Consider the following 21,517-nt stretch of genomic DNA (forward strand, 5'->3'; position numbering starts at 1 on the left):
CACTTAAGGTTCATTTTAGGTGTACCCCCTCACCCCATCACAGACACTACACTGGGAGTCATTACATCACAGACCCTACACTGGGAGTCTTTACATCACAGACACCACATTGTAAGTCATTAGATCACAGGTAAGCTTTGCAACATTTACTTTGGCAATTACTGAATCGCAAAGGACATTACTTTCTAGGTAAGTACACGTATTAAAATTGTAAACCTTTTTAATGTTCTTAACTTTCCTCATAGCTGCGATCTTGCGGCCAACCCCCTGTGGGCGCAGCTGTGGTTTGCAGGGCCAGGTGCTGCAGCCAACCCCCACTGTGCATGGCTGAAGACTGTTCATGGTGGGTTGAGTCCAAGAGCTGGTGGGTGCCAGTCCATGGTGGGTCAGATGCAGGACCTGGCCTGAAGCACGATCTTTTGTGCTGTAGGGGTCAGTATTTAAATACAAAATTAAATTAAAACACACAGGAAATTGTAAAGAAACAGAGTTAGAAAGTGTGTTGTGGTTCTGCACATACATGACAAACCACTGAAATAGTCTATTACATCAGACATGACATCCTTGATGACATCACAAATGACATCATTGATGACATCGCTTAAGACATCTCCACTCTCATCAGTGATGACTTCACTTCACCTAACAAAGAAAATGATAGTTTAAAAACCAGAACAATAGCCATATAGACTGGATTGGGTTGGGAGCAGGTCTGGCTGCATGGACGAAGCTGTACGTCCAGGGGCGTAACACAGGCCCCCGCGGTTCAGGGGGGCTCCAGGGGGCCCCCTCAGCACAGCACCCTGACTGCAGAGCTCCTGATTGAGTCCAGAGGGGGCCCCTCCACGTGACTTGCAGAGAGGCCCCCTCAAGTTTTGTTACGCCAGTGTGTACGTCGCAGGGTACGGCTGCAGTGTTCTGCGTGCAGTGGGATGGGCACAGGGCATAAACACAGGCCCAATCTTATGCCAAACTCCCAACCCCTGCTCTGACTGGCTGAAGGCCCTCCGCCGGGGGTGTTACCCCGCGTGCAGCGGATTGTGTGCAGGGCCTGACCAAGATAAGCACAGCAGTGAGAGAGTGACTGTCGCAGTTTGGGCAAATGTCTGGTCGTGCTCAGCCAAAGTTGAAAATTTGGAGCATCATTTAAAAAAAAAACATGAAATTCATTAAAAAAAACCACTAATAAAAAGCGAGATATGCTTCTGACTCAAATGTGCAAAACCACTGAAATTCGACACTATTGGTTAAGAATGTAAACTACACACACCGTAACTAGAACCGCCTTCCTTGCTTCAAACACAATGTGCCAACAGCACAGAATCAAAAAAAGAGCCATCACGAGACATCTTGTGTAATGTCAAGAGCATCACATTTGTTGTGCGAGTCTGTGGTGCAAGTTGTGGATTTTGATCCTAACTATAACTTGCATATTTCAATAGCTTATCTGTTTTGATTGGCAGCAGCCACGGTCCATGCAGGTAACAGCACTGGGGCATTGGGGCCAGGTAAGGGGGGATTTTGAGGGATGATGCAGAGGGAAAATGTATTATTTATTTATTTTCCTCAGCATCGTCCCTCGAAATCCCCCCTTACCCGGCCCCACCGATGTTACCTGCACAGACCGCCGCTGATTGGCAGCCATAACTCCCTGTTAACTCTGGATTTTTAGTGAAGTTCTGTTTTATTTAACATATGTTAATGTGTTATAAACAAAGTTAACGATAACTTCACTTTAACCTTTAATTTTTTTCAATCAATCAGGCATTTATAAAGTGTGTCGAACCACCCGTGGGGGTTTCTAGGCGCCGGAGATGTTGGTTGCTGCAAGGTGTTTGTTCATTCGAACAACCAGGTCTTGAGTCCTTTACTGAATTACTGGAGTGACGGGGCGGCCCTGAGGTGCAGGGGGAGGTTGTTCCATGCATTGGCCGCCAGGTGCGAGAAGGAGCCTCCTCCCCTGTTTCAGTGATTTCTTTTATTCATCTACATCATCAACAGTCCCGTGTGCTCAACCCAACCATGGCCAACCAGCTCCTGCCGCGTACAGCAAAGGGTTGGCTGTCGGACCTGGACTGCAGCCGTTCCCTGCTTCCAACCTACCATGTCGGGCCAACCCCGGTGTGTGGCGTTGAACCGCTGCAGCCATAGTACACTAAATACTTTTTTGATATATTTTTAAGATTTGAAAATTCTGTTCCAGGTTTGTGAATCCAGAGCCCTCAGGAAAGGTTACAGGACTCAGATTTGTGCCTCCCCAAAAAGTTTTTTTAATGATATTTACTTTATTGATGGGGTTGTACCTATTACTCCCAACGCATGGGCTTGGGGGTGAGGCTAGGTGCCCCCATATGCTCAATTTTTTCCCCCAACAAGGTACTCAGTACAAATGGAATTTGTCTGTGATGGCCAGCCAATCAGAGCACGGCGAATTGACAAATCTGTAATGCACGACAGGAGAAAAACACCCCAGTCCACTGGAGTACCTTTTATTTTTTCAATTAGGTTCAGGAATTTTCCGTGGATTTGGGAAAAATGTAAACTTTTCATGCCCAGTCTGGATGACTTCTTAACCCCTTTGCTGCGGGGTGTTTCCCCCCCTGTGCGGGGGGCAGGGGGGCCGTGCGCGGCACTGCTGTGCTTGTGACGAGCTCCGCTCATCAAGAGGCACTGTGCAGCTGCACTCATGACGAGCGGAGCTAGTCACAACCACACCTGTTTTTTCGAACGTTAATTATCCCCGTGTGCGAACGTTCCAACGGTCATGACGAGCTCAGCTCGTCGTGAGTGCAGCTCGGCCGTGCCTCATGACGAGCGGAGCTCGTCATGAGCATGGAAGAGGTTAAACACTATTTTCTCAAAACACTACTGAGTTAATTTATACCAAATCAAACAAAGGCACTTCATTGTGTGAACTTTTACTTTGATGGCAACTTTGGTGTTATTTACTTCAGACGTTCTCTCTATATTGAGGAGCAAAAAATCCTACAGGAGTTCAAATGGCAAATTTCACTTTTGGGACAATCCCTATCTTTAGGCCCCAACTTTATGGATCTGCAGAAAGCGTCATGAAGACCCAAAAGTGGATGCTGTGTTTTTTGGAAAGCTTGTGATCAAGGTCCCATGAAGATCGAAACGCGTAATGGCAGCGGTGCTGGGCATAGAATAAAGAAAAAATAAGCACTGAAGAATTGGGTCCGCTTCGTCTTTTTCCGGAGATTGTGGAAGTGCAGAGACGAGTATCTGGAATATATATATATATTCAATATCAATGATGTCATTTCAGTTGTCTTTGTTGATGTTATCAATGATGTCATAGAAAATGTCATTACTGTTGTAATATGTGAGGTCATAAGCAGTGTATGGCATGGTTTGTGTCCAGGCCCCGCACCCAATTCCCCACTTCTGGCCAACACCGCCCCCTCTCGCTGTGCACAACCTTCAGCCTTACATGTCTCTTTGTGAAGATGTGTTGGGTTCTCACAAGCCTCTGTGCTGTGGTCTTTGTGAAGGAGGAGATGTCCGGGGTCCTTACATGTCTCTTTGTGAAGATGTGTTGGGTTCTCATAAGCCTCTGTGCTGTGGTCTTTGTGAAGGAGGGAGATGTCCGGGGTCCTTACATGTCTCTTTGTGAAGATGTGTTGGGTTCTCACAAGCCTCTGTGCTGTGGTCTTTGTGAAGGAGGGAGATGTCCGGGGTCCTTACATGTCTCTTTGTGAAGCTGTGTTGGGTTCTCACACGCCTCTGTGCTGTGGTCTTTGTGAAGGAGGAGATGTCTGGGGTCCTTACATGTCTCTTTGTGAAGATGTGTTGGGTTCTCACATGCCTCTGTGCTGGGGTCTTTGTGAAGGAGGGAGATGTCCGGGGTCCTTACATGTCTCTTTGTGAATATGTGTTGGGTTCTCACACGCCTCTGTGCTGTGGTCTTTGTGAAGGAGGGAGATGTCCGGGGTCCTTACATGTCTCTTTGTGAAGATGTGTTGGGTTCTCACACGCCTCTGTGCTGTTGTCTTTGTGAAGGAGGAGATGTCTGGGGTCCTTACATGTCTCTTTGTGAAGATGTGTTGGGTTCTCATAAGCCTATGTGCTGTGGTCTTTGTGAAGGAGGGAGATGTCTGGGGTCCTTACATATCTCTTTGTGAAGATGTGTTGGGTTCTCACACGCCTCTGTGCTGTGGTCTTTGTGAAGGAGGGAGATGTACGGGGTCCTTACATGTCTCTTTGTGAAGATGTGTTGGGTTCTCACACGCCTTTGTGCTGTGGTCTTTGTGAAGGAGGAGATGTCTGGGGTCCTTACATGTCTCTTTGTGAAGATGTGTTGGGTTCTCACACGCCTCTGTGCTGTGGTCTTTGTGAAGGAGGAGATGTCTGGGGTCCTTACATGTCTCTTTTTGAAGATGTGTTGCGTTCTCACAAGCCTCTGTGTTGTGGTCTTTGTGAAGGAAGGAGATGTCTGGGTTCCTTACATGCCTCTTTTAGAAGTAGGGAGATGTCCGGGGTCCTTACAGGTCTCTTTGTGAAGATGTGTTGGGTTCTCACACGCCTCTGTGCTGTGGTCTTTGTGAAGGAGGAGATGTCTGGGGTCCTTACATGTCTCTTTGTAAAGATGTGTTGGGTTCTCACACACCTCTGTGCTGTGGTCTTTGTGAAGGAGAGAGATGTCTGGGGTTCTCACATGTCTCTTTGTGCAGATGTGTTGGGTTCTCCTCTGTGCTGTGGTCTTTGTGAAGGAGTGATATGTCTGGGGTCCTCACATGTCTCTTTGTGAAGATGGGTTGGGTTCTCACAAGCCACTGTGCTGTGGTCTTTGTGAAGGAGTGAGATGTCTGGGGTCCTTACATGTCTCTTTGTGAAGATGTGTTGGGTTCTCCTCTGTGCTGTGGTCTTTGTGAAGGAGTGAGATGTCTGGGGTCCTCACATGTCTCTTTGTGAAGATGGGTTGGGTTCTCATAAGCCTCTGTGCTGTGGTCTTTGTGAAGGAGGAGATGTCTGGGGTCTTCACATGTTTCTTTGTGAAGATGTGTTGGGTTCTCATAAGCCTCTGTGCTGTGGTCTTTGTCAAGGAGGGAGATGTCCGGGGTCCTTACATGCCTCTTTGTGAGGATGTGTTGGGTTCTCACAAGCCCCTGTGCTGTGGTCTTTGTGAAGGAGTGAGATGTCTGGGGTCCTTACCTGTCTCTTTGTAAAGATGTGTTGGGTTCTCACACACCTCTGTGCTGTGGTCTTTGTGAAGGAGTGAGATCTCTGGGGTCCTTACCTGTCTCTTTGTAAAGGTGTGTTGGGTTCTCACACGCCTCTGTGCTGTGGTCTTTGTGAAGGAGTGAGATGTCTGGGGTCCTTACCTGTCTCTTTGTAAAGATGTGTTGGGTTCTCACACACCTCTGTGCTGTGGTCTTTGTGAAGGAGTGAGATGTCTGGGGTCCTTACCTGTCTCTTTGTGAAGATGTGTTGGGTTCTCATAAGCCGCTGTGCTGTGGTCTTTGTGAAGGAGGGAGATGTCCGGGGTCATTACATGCCTCTTTGTGAGGATGTGTTGGGTTCTCACAAGCCCCTGTGCTGTGGTCTTTGTGAAGGAGTGAGATGTCTGGGGTCCTCACATGTCTCTTTGTGAAGATGGGTTGGGTTCTCACAAGCCCCTGTGCTGTGGTCTTTGTGAAGGAGTGAGATGTCTGGGGTCCTTACATGTCTCTTTGTGAAGATGTGTTGGGTTCTCCTCTGTGCTGTGGTCTTTGTGAAGGAGTGAGATGTCTGGGGTCCTCACATGTCTCTTTGTGAAGATGGGTTGGGTTCTCATAAGCCTCTGTGCTGTGGTCTTTGTGAAGGAGTGAGATGTCTGGGCTCCTCACATGTCTCTTTGTGAAGATGTGTTGGGTTCTCATAAGCCTCTGTGCTGTGGTCTTTGTGAAGGAGGAGGTGTCTGGGGTCCTCACATGTCTCTTTGTGAAGATGTGTTGGGTTCTCATAAGCCTCTGTGCTGTGGTCTTTGTGAAGGAGGGAGATGTCCGGGGTCCTTACATGCCTCTTTGTGAGGATGTGTTGGATTCTCACAAGCCACTGTGCTGTGGTCTTTGTGGAGGAGTGAGATGTCTGGGGTCCTTACATGTCTCTATGTGAAGATGTGTTGGGTTCTCCTCTGTGCTGTGGTCTTTGTGAAGGAGTGAGATGTCTGGGGTCCTCACATGTCTCTTTGTGAAGATGTGTTGGGTTCTCATAAGCCTCTGTGCTGTGGTCTTTGTGAAGGAGGAGATGTCTGGGGTCCTCACATGTCTCTTTGTGAAGATGTGTTGGGTTCTCATAAGCCTCTGTGCTGTGGTCTTTGTGAAGGAGGGAGATGTCCGGGGTCCTCACATGCCTCTTTGTGAGGATGTGTTGGGTTCTCACAAGCCCCTGTGCTGTGGTCTTTGTGAAGGAATGAGATGTCTGGGGTCCTTACATGCCTCTTTGTGAGGATGTGTTGGGTTCTCACAAGCCCCTGTGCTGTGGTCTTTGTGAAGGAGTGAGATGTCTGGGGTCCTCACATGTCTCTTTGTGAAGATGAGTTGGGTTCTCACACGCCTCTGTGCTGTGGTCTTTGTGAAGGAGGGAGATGTCCGGGGTCCTCACATGTCTCTTTGTGAAGATGTGTTGGGTTCTCACACGCCTCTGTGCTGTGGTCTTTGTGAAGGAGGGAGATGTCTGGGGCCCTTACATGCCTCTTTGTGAAGATGTGTTGGGTTCTCACACGCCTCTGTGCTGTGGTCTTTGTGAAGGAGGGAGATGTCCGGGGTCCTTACATGCCTCTTTGTGAGAATGTGTTGGGTTCTCATAAGCCTCTGTGCTGTGGTCTTTGTAAAGGGGAGAGATGTCTGGGGTTTTTACATGTATCTTTGTGAAGATGTGTTGGGTTCTCACAAGCCACTGTGCTGTGGTCTTTGTAAAGGGGGGAGATGTCTGGGGTTTTTACATGTCTCTTTGTGAAGATGTGTTGGGTTCTCATAAGCCGCTGTGCTGTGGTCTTTGTGAAGGAGGGAGATGTCCGGGGTCCTTACATGCCTCTTTGTGAGGATGTGTTGGGTTCTCACAAGCCCCTGTGCTGTGGTCTTTGTGAAGGAGTGAGATGTCTGGGGTCCTCACATGTCTCTTTGTGAGGATGTGTTGGGTTCTCACAAGCCCCTGTGCTGTGGTCTTTGTGAAGGAGTGAGATGTCTGGGGTCCTCACATGTCTCTTTGTGAAGATGTGTTGGGTTCTCACACGCCTCTGTGCTGTGGTCTTTGTGAAGGAGGGAGATGTTTGTGAAGATGTGTTGGGTTCTCACACGCCTCTGTGCTGTGGTCTTTGTGAAGGAGGGAGATGTCCGGGGTCCTTACATGCCTCTTTGTGAGGATGTGTTGGGTTCTCACACGCCTCTGTACTGTGGTCTTTGTGAAGGAGGGAGATGTCCGGGGTCCTTACATGCCTCTTTGTGAGGATGTGTTGGGTTCTCACACGCCTCTGTGCTGTGGTCTTTGTGAAGGAGGGAGATGTCCGGGGTCCTTACATGCCTCTTTGTGAAGATGTGTTGGGTTCTCACACGCCTCTGTGCTGTGGTCTTTGTGAAGGAGGGAGATGTCCGGGGTCCTTACATGCCTCTTTGTGAGGATGTGTTGGGTTCTCATAAGCCTCTGTGCTGTGGTCTTTGTAAAGGGGGGAGATGTCTGGGGTTTTTACATGTCTCTTTGTGAAGATGTGTTGGGTTCTCACACGCCTCTGTGCTGTGGTCTTTGTGAAGGAGTGAGATGTCTGGGGTCCTCACATGTCTCTTTGTGAATATGTGTTGGGTTCTGCCTCTTCTATGTCCTCATGGTCATGGAATGTGTGTGGAATGGCAGAAAGGCCATCCCGTGTATGATTGAAGTGGGAGACCTGGTATAGAAGGGAGACCTGGATGCTCCCTGCCCGCTAACGGCACATTTGGAAATGCACTTATAGAGGGGACACCTTCATGCACACTGGACATCCTTACACAGACCCTCGCACTGGCTCTGCTGCCCTCGGGCCACGTACCACTTTCTGTGTGATTAATATTGTGTCTAATGTTGCACAACAGCTCTCAGTGCACATGGAGAGACCCTGATTCATGTACTTTGGATGTGTTAGTTACAAACATAAAGCTAATGTGAAGAAGACAACATTGACATGACCTGCACTCAACTGGCCGCACCCACATATGTCACGTGTTAATGTCCTGTGTACATATTACAACATATATTTCTCAAAACCTGTACTCAAGAGGCCACTGTCCACCTCGGGCATATAATGACGTGCTAGGTACATATTACAACATGTCATTCACAAAACCTGCACTGAACAGGCCCCCTCTCCACCTATGTTTAAGTTCTACATACATATTACAACAACATGTAATTCACAACACCTGCACTCAAGAGGCTGCTGTCTACAAATGACATGTGTTAACTTGCTATGTACATATTACAAAAACATGTAATTTTCATTAACAGCACTCAACAGGCCACCGTCCTCTTCTGACACATGTTGAGGTTTTATGTACCTGCACTTAACAGGCCACCATCCATCCAACTCTGACTTTTGATGACGCAACATACAAATTACAACAACCTGTTATTCACAAGGCCTGCATCAACAGGCCACCGTCCACCTATGACACGTGTTAATGTGCTACGTACATACTATAACAACATATCATTCTCAAAGCCTGCATTCAACAGGCCATCATCCACTTCTGACCTGTGAAAATGCAACACACATATTCCAATGACATGTCATTCTGAAAGCCTGCACTCAACATGCCTCTGCCCACCTCTGACATGTTATTACATGCAATGGACCTGCAATCAACAGGCCACTATCCACCTATGAGACGTGTTAACATGCTATGTATATCTATTACAACAACGTGCCATTCACATTGACTGGCCACCATCCAGCTATGACGCATAGTGATGTTTACATCAAGGGTTTGTTCATGGGTGATGCATGGGCATTCCCTTTCAGCCCTCCATGCGTTTTGAGGAAAAGCCCTGCTTACTAACATTTGTACCCTGGGCTGTGCACCAAATAAAAGCAAGTAGTTCAAAGGGGGCATATTTTTGTTTCCGTTAATTTTTTCCAACTTGGTTTGTGTGCTACGCTGTGGAGTACATTCAGAGTGGGAAACTTCACATGTTAGTCTTGTCCTGCGTGTAGTGTTTCGTACTGGAAGGGCTAGGCTCCGCTTCGACTCCATTACACCATGGTACAAGGGTGCGTGCGTGGCGTGCTGACCTCCCCTCTGACTCCATTGCACCATGGTTCAAGGGTGCGTACGTGATGTGCTGACCTCCCCTCTGACTCCATTGCACCATGGTTCAAGGGTGCGCGCGTGGTGTGCTGACCTCCCCTCTGACTCCATTGCACCATGGTTCAAGGGTGCGTACGTGATGTGCTGACCTCCCCTCTGACTCCATTGCACCATGGTTCAAGGGTGCGCGCGTGGCGTGCTGGGATTGGCTCTGACTCCATTGCACCATGGTTCAAGGGTGCGTGCGTGGCGTGCTGGGCTTCACTCTGACTCCATTGCACCATGGTTCAAGGGTGCGTGCGTGGCGTGCTGGGATCGGCTCTGACTCCAATGCACCATGGTTCAAGGGTGTGCGCGTGGTGTGCTGACCTCTCCTCTGACTCCATTGCACCATGGTTCAAGGGTGCGTACGTGATGTGCTGACCTCCCCTCTGACTCCATTGCACCATGGTTCAAGGGTGCGCGCGTGGCGTGCTGGGATTGGCTCTGACTCCATTGCACCATGGTTCAAGGGTACGTGCGTGGCGTGCTGGGCTTCACTCTGACTCCATTGCACCATGGTTCAAGGGTGCGTACGTGATGTGCTGGGATCGGCTCTGACTCCATTGCACCATGGTACAAGGGTATGTGCTTGGCGTTCAGAATCCTAACGGTGCAACACTTCAAATGAAGAGAGCAGGGGCCGTGTCCTGGTTGCGCTCTTCATGCGCGCAGGTTGAGGCACATTTCTGGCATGTTACTCTGCGTCATCAGTGTGCGCCCAGGCGTTTTCCGGTAATTCGCGCAGAAGCACATTAGTCAGCGCGCGACTTCCATTGACCTGCACATGCTGTGAGAGGACGTGCCCAGCTGTAAAATGGGCTTAACAGTCAATGCACAAAAATATCACCTACATCCTTTTTGGTTGCAATCTTACCTAGGAGCCACTCTAAACACAGTCAAAGCTCGAGCCTCTCCCAATGTAGCCAGAATTCACAACGTCAGTCTGTGATACTACAGTTTCAATCCAACCAAGCCTTACCAGCCAGGGTGGTCATGCAACTGCTGGGAATGATGGCATCTTGCATCGCAATTGTACCGAATGCAAGACTTCACATGCGTCCCCTACAAGAGTGTCTGGCACATCAGTGAAATCAGTCATGGGGTCAATTAACCTATCCAGTGTTGGTAGACCGCCATACTCATCCCTCTCTGCAGTGGTGGAACCCACAAAGTTTATCAAAAGGACAGCCTTTCATCAACCCTATTCCACAGATTGTGCCTACCGCAGACACATCTCTGAGAGGTTGGGGTGCCCATCTCCAAAATTACTCAATGCAAGGCCTGTGGAGCAGCAAGCACAAAAGCCACCCCATCAATTATTGAGAGCTTCTAGCAGTTGTTTTTGCGCTCAAAGATTTTTACACACTCTCTCCAACTGTCAAGACTTGCTCAAGCCATTTGGGATTGGGCAATCCATCACAGGATTTATCTTCTGGTAGAACATCTTCCAGGGGTAAACAATCAGATTGCTGGCCTCCTCAGCAGACAGAGGCAGCAAATTCACGAGTGGGAAATTCATCCCCAAGATCTCCATCCACACTTCCAACAATGGGGGTTCCCACAAATAGAGTTGTTCGCCACAACCAAAAACTCAAAATGCCCAAACTTCGGCTCCAGGTTCCCACACCCGCTCTCAAAGGGCAAAGCCCTATGGATGAACTGGTCAGGGATATTTGCCAATGCTTTTCCACCTCTCCTTCCGAATTTGGTTTGGAAGTTCAAACAAACATCCTTCACACTAATTCTAGTAGGTCACACATGGGCCCGTCAACCATGATACACCAACCTGTTGGAGTTGTCTCTGGTTCCACATCAAAAGCTGCACCTCACCTCCAGCGTCCTCACACAGATCCAAGGAAAAATCAGACATCGAAATCCCAAAGAACTGAATTTAGCTATCTGGCTCCTGAAGTCATAGAGTTTGGTTATTTAAATCTACCACCAGACTGTAGGAATATTCTAAAAGAAGCAAGAAAGCCTACCACCTGAGCTTGCTACGCAGCAAAGTAGAAAAGATTTGTTACCTACTGCAATAAGCGCTAAATAATTTCGCTAGATGCTTCTACACAAAACCTTATTTGTTACCTGTTACACTTACAGCAAAGCTTATTCATCTATTTGTTTGCATCTCGCAGAAGTTGCTGCGTAATTGCAGAACAAGCAACACTTATCACTATTCAGAGTTCCAGTGTTCAAAACCTTCATGGAAGGCTTGAAAAGGGTAATACCACCAAGGATTCCTCCTGCCCCAGTATGGAATCTCAATATTGTTTTTACAAGGCTCATGGGTCCACCTTTTGAACCATTGCACAAATGCCCGTTGCAGTTTATCTCATGGAAAGTTGCTTTCCTCATCGCAACCACCTCATTAACGGGATTTGGTGAGTTACAAGCATTAACATTGGAATAACCCACAAAGACACAAACTCTAAATTCCTCCCCAAAGTAAGTTCTGCTTTTCATATAAACCAATTGGTTGAGTTACTTGTGTTTTTTCCTCAACCTGATTCTGTAGCAGAATGCACTCTTCAAACGCTTGATGCAAAAATAGCTTTATTGTACTACATAGGTAGGACAAAAGACTTTCGCAAAACAAAACATATGTTTGTTGCATTTGCTCCACCTCACAGAGGCAATCCCTGTCCTAAATCTTGTATTGCAAGATGGATTGTTAAATACATTTAAGCATGCTACGCTAAAGCTAAAAGGACTTTATCCATACCCCTTAAAGAAAATAGGGGCTTCTGTGGCCTTTTTAGGTAACATTCCTCTAGCTGGCATATGTAAGGCAGCTTCATGGTCTACAACGCACACATTCACAAAACACTATTGTGTAGATGTGTTAGGACGTCAACAAGCTAATGTAGGCCAGCTAGTATTAACATTTTGTTTTCAAACAACCGCAACATCTACAGGTTAGCCACGTGTTTGAGAGTATACTGCTGTATAGTCTATGCAAAGCATGTGTAAATACAGCACACATGCCTCGAATGGATAACGGTACAATCTAACAATATTTATTATTCAGGGCCAAGATACCCTTGGGTTTTAGGTGATACGTGCGCTTTACAAATACGTATGTTCTTTTACAACTCTAATCTCATTTCTAGTCCACACTCTTTGGAGACTCAGCGTAAGTATTTAAATGTCGGGACCTAAGACGTCTGTGGCACAGAAATCAAACAAATGGAATGCGATTCTCCTGGTGTCTGTGTTAAAAAAAGTTTCTCAAGACATGAAATTGTAAAGTTTCTGGTGCCATATTCATTTATTTATTTGCTCGACAGAGTTCATCCTGTATTGAGAGAGTTCGAATCCATAACCTCAGACTCTACAAAAAAAAAATTGAGTTGTAATTACCAAACTTGGAAGGTAATATCCAAGGTAGAATAGAGTTGGCCATGTTCAAAGCTCTTGGGAAAGTCTGTGGAGTCTGATTGGATATGGTGAGAGAACAAATTGATGGAATTCCTTACAGCTGAAGTTTGGGGGTACTGCAGGGGTCGAGACTGAAATTTGGGGATGCTGCAGGCATCCGGTTTGATGTTTGGGGGTGCTACACTACAGAACAAAAAAATGCAGAATTTAATTAAAATAAAATTGTCTTCTGTTTCATCATGGGACAGAAGAACTGGAGCCTTGTCTCCGGCAGGGCCCATGCTGACGACCCCCCCCCCCCCTCTGCTATCTCATGTAATATGTTCTCTTCTCTCCTAGCCTCGCAATGTTGCCGGTTTTCGAGGGACGGTCCGCTACGCTTCTGTGAACGCGCACAAAAACAGGGTGAGTATCCACGCCTTACTTCGCCCTCTGTGGAGTAAAGGTGACTGTGAGCAGCTGTAAGTCTCAGGCATGGGAGGTGGTGAACCCCAACAGGCCTTGCTCCTTGCACGTCTGCGTCCATCTAATATACAGAAATGTGTAAAAACAAATTGGTTCACTGACAGAATAGCGATGTACAAAATATAGATGACAAAATATAGAATGCAAAAATAATGACCCGCTATACTTAAACTGGTAAGTAGAAAAATATAGAAGAAAAAATATTGATGTTAAAAATATAGTTGTATGGAATATCGATTTTTAAATATATATATAAAATAATAAATATTAGATATATTAAATAAAATCAATAAAAAAATAAGTAGATTTAATATACCTTTTAGCAAATATAACAAATACAGTAATTTAAAAAAGTTAAACACGCATACATAATAATAAAAATATACATATATACTTTAAAACAATTATTCAGTTATTACATTAAATTTATTTTTAAATTATATAAAAATGTACATGTAAACCAATAACATAAAATCTATTTTAAAAAATTGTATTATACATTAAAACATTAACTATTTAATAATCTATAATCTTAAATTTACCACTCCAGTCAGTGCAACAGTAGGGAAAGTGTTGAATAGCGGAGGGGTAAAAATTGCTATTTTCACTCCAGTGAGTGCAACAGTAGGGAAAGTGTTTGATATGGGACGGGTAAAAATTACTATTCCCACTCCAAAGAGTGCAACAGTAGGGAAATTGTTGGATTGTGGAGGGGTAACAATTAATATTCTCACTCCAGTCAGTTCAAAATTAAAAACAAACAAGATATTAACAAAAACAAAAATATATAAAAATATATAAATATGTTAACATTTACAATACAAAAATATTTAATATTACACATAAAAAAACATATAATGTTAAACGCATATGACAAATACATACACATATTATATTAAATAAAATGAAAAATAATGTTCAAACAAATAAATATTTATAATTTGAAATTATTTTGAAAAAATAAATTTATTACATGAATTTACTTTTTTTATTTCCTACCCGATAACACCACACTATTCACAACCCTCATCCAAATTTTCCAACAAAATGACTTATATAATTATTATAATTAATTATCAATTAAAGAAATATTATTAATTAAAAAACAAATTGAAACTCATAAAAATTAATAAACTTTACCCCTATAACCTCCACAAACCAAAGCTAAAATTAAACTGTACAAAATTAATTACACTCTTAAAATGTATTTTCAATAAAAAAAAACTAATGGTTTTTAACAAGTAAAATTAATTTATTCCCCACCCTTTAACCCTATAAAAGTAAAATCCACACATAAATTTAATGTCAAGTCAGTAATGTTAATGATCAACTAATTATTAATTAAACATAAATGACTTCCCACCCTTTACCCCCTCAACCCCACAGCCCACACCTAAAATAATTATACCATTTCCATATTGAACTTTTCAAATAATTAATGAATATGAATTAAGAAACTAATACTTAATTATTTAAACATAAATTACTTCCGCCCTTAACCCCTATAAACCCCACAACCCTCAACTAAAATTAATGACACCATTTCCATAATTCATTAAAATCAATTAATTAATATCAATTAACCACTAATTATTAATTAAACATAAATTACTTCCCACCCTTTACCCTATAAACCCCACACCCTCACCTAAAATTAATTACACAATTTCCATAATTGATATTCAATCAATTAATAATATAAATTGACAACAAATTATTAATTGATCAAAAATAAATGACTTCCCACCCTTTACCTCTATAAACCCCACAGCCCGCACCTAAAGTAAATTACACAATTACCCTAACTAATGGTCAATTAATTAATTAATATTAATTAATAACCAATTAATAATTAATTACAAATAAATTGCTTCCCACAATTAAGTCTATAAAATCTCAATTGAATAAATAAACATTAATTCATTATAATTAAATTACTTGACACCCTATTCCCCTATAATCCCACAACCCACTACAGAACAAAAAAATGCAGAATTTAATTAAAATAAAATTGATAGCTACAAACATATATATTGAAAAACATAAAAAAATACTTATACAAGAAAACCTACATCACATACATTTAAAATACAAACTAAAATACATAACACTAATAAAAAAACGATATTTTAAACAACTATATTTTTGCAAACGATATTAATGCCTTCTATATTTAAAAAAAGCATATTTCTTATCTTAAATTCAAATTCCTGACTACGATATTCTTGTTGATATTTCTGTGTGACGATATATGCAACTCAATATTTGTGTAAGTCAACATTTCCAACTCTATATTCTGCCTGAATACCAAACAAATGACATATCCAGAGACATCTGCATTGCGGAACGATTACTGCACTCCTGGTGTGTATGTGTGTGTGTGTGTGTGTGTTAAGTGTGCTGTATTTTCATCACCAAACTCATGTAGTCAGAGAGACAGCAGTAGCTACGCAAACCTCAGTCTTGGCACCTCCTGGCTCAAAGTGTCATTTCTCTTCCGCATTCACATCATTTCAGCACAATTTAAAGTAAGTGAGATGGGCTCTGACTACATGACAATAAGTTTATCTATTCTTGAGGGAGGGCACAAGAAATCTTCCTGTCAGAATCAGAGAAGAGAATGTTCAAATGTCTATGTATGTGCAGTGGCCAATCGGATCTCAGCTAAATATACCAAGGGCTCTTTATACCGTGCCTGACTCACCCTTAAATAGCGTTGGTTAATTCACTCTTGAATAGAGTTGGTAGAGTACCCCTTGAGTAGCGTTTGTTTGCTCCCCCTAAAATAGCGCTGGTTGGCTTGCCATTGAGTAGCATTAGTTTACCCCCCCCTTGAATAGCGCTGGTAGACTACCCTTTGAGTAGTGTTGGTTTGCTCCCCCTTGAGTAGCCTTGATTTGCCCCCCCCTTTGAATAGAGCTAGTTGGCTCACCATTGAGTAGTATTGGTTTGCTTTCTCTTGAATAGCATTGGTTGGTTCACCCTTGCTTAGCATTGGTTGGCTCCCCCTGGATTAGCGTTTGCTTGCTCCCCTAGAATAGCATTGGTAGGCTTGCCATTGAGTAGCGTTGCTCAACCCTCCTTGAGTACCATTGGTTGACTGCCCCTTGTGTAGCGTTGGTCTGCTCCCCCTTGAGTAGTGCTGGTTGGCTCACCCTTGAGTAGCATTGGTTGATTCCCCCTTGAGTAGCGTTGCTTGACCCCCCTTGAGTACCATTGGTTGACTGCCCCTTGTGTAGCATTGGTCTGCTCCCCCTTGAGTACTGCTGGGAGGCTCACTCTTGAGTAGCATTGGTTGATTCCCCCTTGAGTATCATTGGTTGATTCCCCTTTGAGTAGCCTTGCTTGACCCCCCTTGAGTACCATTGGTTGACTGCCCCTTGTGTAGCGTTGGTCTGCTCCCCCTTGAGTAGTGTTGGTTGGCTCACTCTTGAGTAGCATTGGTTGATTCCCCTTGAGTAGCATTGGTTGATTCCCCCTTGAGTAGCATTGCTCAACCCCCCTTGAGTACCATTGGTTGACTGCCCCTTGTGTAGCGTTGGTCTGCTCCCCCTTGAGTAGTGCTGGTTGGCTCACTCTTGAGTAGCATTGGTTGATTCCCCCTTGAGTAGCATTGGTTGATTCCCCTTGAGTAGCATTGGTTGATTCTCCTTGAGTAGCATTGGTTGATTCCCCTTGAGTAGCATTGGTTGATTCCCCTTGAGTAGCATTTGTTGATTCCCCTTGAGTAGCATTGGTTGATTCCCCCTTGAGTAGTGCTGGTTGGCTCACTCTTGAGTAGCATTGGTTGATTCCCCCTTGAGTAGCATTGGTTGATTCCCCCTTGAGTAGCGTTGCTCGACCCCCCTTGAGTAGCATTGGTTGACTGCCCCTTGTGTAGTGTTGGTCTGCTCCCCCTTGAGTAGTGCTGGTTGGCTCACTCTTGAGTAGCATTGGTTGATTCCCCCTTGAGTAGCGTTGCTTGACCCCTCTTGAGTACCATTGGTTGACTGCCCCTTGTGTAGCGTTGGTCTGCTCCCCCTTGAGTAGTGCTGGTTGGCACACCCTTGAGTAGCATTGGTTGATTCCCCCTTGAGTAGTGTTGCTTGACCCCCCTTGAGTACAATTGGTTGACTGCCCCTTGTGTAGCGTTGGTCTGCTCCCCCTTGAGTACTGCTGGCTGGCTCACTCTTGAGTAGCATTGGTTGATTCCCCCTTGAGTAGCATTGGTTGATTCCCCCTTGAGTAGCGTTGCTTGACCCCCCGTGAGTACCATTGGTTGACTGCCCCTTGTGTAGCGTTGGTCTGCTCCCCCTTGAGTAGTGCTGGTTGCTCACTCTTGAGTAGCATTGGTTGATTCCCCCTTGAGTAGCATTGGTTTGCCCCCCTCTTAAGTAACGGTTGGCTCACCCTTGAGTAGAATTTCTTGGCTCACCGTTGAATGGCATTTGTTGGCTCCACCTTGAGTAGCATTGGTTGATTCCCCCTTAAGTAGCGTTGCTTGACCCCCCTTGAGTAGCGTTGCTTGACCCCCCTTGAGTACCATTGGTTGACTGACCCTTGTGTAGCGTTGGTCTGCTCCCCCTTGAATAGTGCTAGTTGGCTCACCCGTGAGTAGCATTGGTTGATGCCCCTTGAGTAGCTTTGGTTGCCTCTTCTTGAGTCCCATTGGTTGACTGCCCCTTGTGTAGTGTTGGTCTGCTCCCCCTTGAGTAGTGCTGGTTGGCTCACTCTTAAATAGCATTGGTTGATTCCCCCTTGAGTAGCGTTGCTCGACCCCCCTTGAGTACTATTGGTTGACTGCCCCTTGTGTAGCGTTGGTCTGCTCCCCCTTGAGTACTGCTGGTTGGCTCACTCTTGAGTAGCATTGGTTGATTCCCCCTTGAGTAGCGTTGCTTGACCCCCCCTTGAGTACCATTGGTTGACTGCCCCTTGTGTAGCGTTGGTCTGCTCCCCCTTGAGTAGTGCTGGTTGGCTCACCCTTGAGTAGCATTGGTTGATTCCCCTTGAGTAGCGTTGGTTGCCTCTTCTTGAGTACCATTGGTTGACTGCCCCTTGTGTAGCGTTGGTCTGCTCCCCCTTGAGTAGTGCTGGTTGGCTCACCCATGAGTAGCATTGGTTGATTCCCCTTGAGTAGCATTGGTTGATTCCCCCTTGTGTAGCATTGGTTGATTCCCCCTTGAGTAGCGTTGCTTGACCCCCCTTGAGTACCATTGGTTGACTGCCCCTTGTGTAGTGTTGGTCTGCTCCCCCTTGAGTAGTGCTGGTTGGCTCACTCTTGAGTAGCATTGGTTGATTCCCCCTTGAGTAGCATTGGTTGATTCCCCCTTGAGTAGCGTTGCTCGACCCCCCTTGAGTAGCATTGGTTGACTGCCCCTTGTGTAGTGTTGGTCTGCTCCCCCTTGAGTAGTGCTGGGTGGCTCACTCTTGAGTAGCATTGGTTGATTCCCCCTTGAGTAGCATTGGTTGATTCCCCCTTGAGTAGCGTTGCTTGACCCCCCTTGAGTACCATTGGTTGACTGCCCCTTGTGTAGCGTTGGTCTGCTCCCCCTTGAGTAGTGCTGGTTGGCACACCCTTGAGTAGCATTGGTTGATTCCCCCTTGAGTAGCGTTGCTTGACCCCCCTTGAGTACCATTGGTTGACTGCCCCTTGTGTAGCGTTGGTCTGCTCCCCCTTGAGTACTGCTGGCTGGCTCACTCTTGAGTAGCATTGGTTGATTCCCCCTTGAGTATCATTGGTTGATTCCCCCTTGAGTAGCATTGGTTTGCCCCCCTCTTAAGTAACGGTTGGCTCACCCTTGAGTAGAATTTCTTGGCTCACCGTTGAATGGCATTTGTTGGCTCCACCTTGAGTAGCATTGGTTGATTCCCCCTTGAGTAGTGTTGCTTGACCCCCCTTGAGTACCATTGGTTGACTGACCCTTGTGTAGCGTTGGTCTGCTCCCCCTTGAGTAGTGCTAGTTGGCTCACCCTTGAGTAGCATTGGTTGATTCCCCTTGAGTAGCGTTGGTTGCCTCTTCTTGAGTCCCATTGGTTGACTGCCCCTTGTGTAGTGTTGGTCTGCTCCCCCTTGAGTAGTGCTGGTTGGCTCACTCTTGAGTAGCATTGGTTGATTCCCCCTTGAGTAGCATTGGTTGATTCCCCCTTGAGTAGCGTTGCTCGACCCCCCTTGAGTACTATTGGTTGACTGCCCCTTGTGTAGCGTTGGTCTGCTCCCCCTTGAGTACTGCTGGTTGGCTCACTCTTGAGTAGCATTGGTTGATTCCCCCTTGAGTAGCGTTGCTTGACCCCCCCTTGAGTACCATTGGTTGACTGCCCCTTGTGTAGCGTTGGTCTGCTCCCCCTTGAGTAGTGCTGGTTGGCTCACCCTTGAGTAGCATTGGTTGATTCCCCTTGAGTAGCGTTGGTTGCCTCTTCTTGAGTACCATTGGTTGACTGCCCCTTGTGTAGCGTTGGTCTGCTCCCCCTTGAGTACTGCTGGTTGGCTCACTCTTGAGTAGCATTGGTTGATTCCCCCTTGAGTAGCATTGGTTGATTCCCCCTTGAGTAGCGTTGCTCAACCCCCCTTGAGTACCATTGGTTGACTGCCCCTTGTGTAGCGTTGGTCTGCTCCCCCTTGAGTAGTGCTGGTTGGCTCACCCATGAGTAGCATTGGTTGATTCCCCTTGAGTAGCGTTGGTTGCCTCTTCTTGAGTAGCATTGGTTTGCCCCCCTCTTAAGTAACGGTTGGCTCACCCTTGAGTAGAGTTTCTTGGCTCACCGTTGAATGGCATTTGTTGGCTCCCCCTTGAGTAGCGTTGGTTGTCTCCTCCCCCTAGAGTAGAATTAGTTGTCTCACCCTTGAGTAGTGTTGGTAGGCTTTCCGTTGAGTATCATTGGTTGACTTACCCTTGAGTAACGTTGGTTGCTCCCTCTTCAGTAGCGTTGGTTGGTTTACCATTGAGTAGCGTTCATTGGCTCCTCCCCCTTGAGTAGAATTGTCCAGCTCACTTTTGAGTAGCATTGGTTAGCCAATCTATAACTTACTTTGAGGCAAACCATGAGGGTCTAACAAGCAACAAACATCCACAAGTAAGATGGAAACCAAGTGATAACAAGCATTGGCAAAGCCAGTGGTCTCGCCTTGGCAGGCTGGTGCCATTATTATTTCTTGTTTTTATTTTGTATTGCAAGCATATGTGACAAAAATATGGCCATGGTATGCGTGCAATGAAATATTTACATTTAAAGAACATTCCTTGGTGCAGCCCTTTTAGTTATTTTATTATTGCAGTTTATTATTTATTTTTTTATGGAACTACAATAAATCACCCCCTAGCTTTTTTGGTTGCCATAATTGTTAGCTCTGTATTCTGGTATGTGTTGCTGGCTTCAGCAAGGGGCACAGATGCTATTTGGAGTGTTGGGAGGTTGAAACTTTGTGTGGTACTCAGTGTGATGAAGCACCAGGAATTAGTTGCTCACAAGTGGCTCGGTTTGTTCCGTACATTGACCATGTTGAGGGTGTCACTTGAGTGATTGGTATGGATTAAGATAATTCTTCAAGTGTGCTGATGTTGTATGATTCTGGATAGTCAATGATGTCATATCGGTTTAAAGTACATGTTCTTTATTTCAATTTGCGTTAGAGGTCTTGGGGCTATGCCAGGACAGTCTTTGTGCTTGGAGTTATAACTGCTAAAGTGTGGTGTATGGTTTTAGGCCAGATTACATGCATTGGTGATTGTTCCTGAGGTGTGCTGGGATTAGTGTTGGTGATTGTTGCTTAGGTGGGTTTAGTGTTTCTTATTGTTGCTGGGTTTAGTTTTGGCAATTGTTGCTGAGGGGTTCTGGGTTTAGTGTTCAGTATTGGTGATTGTGGATGAGGTGTTCTGGGTTTAATGTTGTTGATTGTTTTCTTGGTTAAGTGCTGGTATTTGTTTTTGAGGTGTGCTGGGTTTAGTGCTGACTATTGCTCTTGAAGTGTGCTTGGTTTACTGTTAGCAATTGTTGCTTGGGTGTGTTGGGTTTAGTGTTGGTGATTACTTATGGGTTTTGTGTTGATAATTGTTGGTGAGGTAGTCTGGGTTTAGTGTTGGTGATTACTTATGGGTTTTGTGTTGATAATTGTTGGTGAGGTAGTCTGGGTTTAATGTTGGTAATTATTTTCTTGGTTTAGTGTTAGTAGTTGTTGCTGAGGTGTGCTGGGTTTAGTGTCGGCTATTGTTCTTGAAGTGTGCTGGGTACAGTGGGGGTGATTGTTCCTTAGGTGAACTGGGATTAATGTTTGCAACTGTTGCTTAGTTGTGCTGGGTTTAATGTTAGTGATAGTTGCTTGGTTAGGTTTAGGGTTGCTATTGTTGCTGGTTTTAATGTTTGTAATTGTTGCTGAGGTG

The 21,517-nt window shown here is 45.3% G+C and overlaps 1 protein-coding gene across 2 annotated transcripts in view; it reads left to right on the forward strand.

Annotated features, from left to right (window-relative positions):
- TTBK1 (tau tubulin kinase 1) overlaps window positions 1-21,517 on the forward strand; it is a 279,484-nt gene that overhangs the window by 70,744 nt on the left and 187,223 nt on the right. For both annotated transcript variants that reach the window (XM_086925839.1, XM_086925840.1), the window contains exon 6: window positions 13,038-13,103. In XM_086925839.1, the coding sequence (XP_086781965.1) occupies window positions 13,038-13,103 (66 nt within the window). The remainder of the gene's footprint in view (window positions 1-13,037; window positions 13,104-21,517) is intronic.

The sequence above is a fragment of the Lissotriton vulgaris genome, chromosome 6 (assembly GCF_964263255.1).
Source record: "Lissotriton vulgaris chromosome 6, aLisVul1.2, whole genome shotgun sequence".
Taxonomy (NCBI): domain Eukaryota; kingdom Metazoa; phylum Chordata; class Amphibia; order Caudata; family Salamandridae; genus Lissotriton; species Lissotriton vulgaris.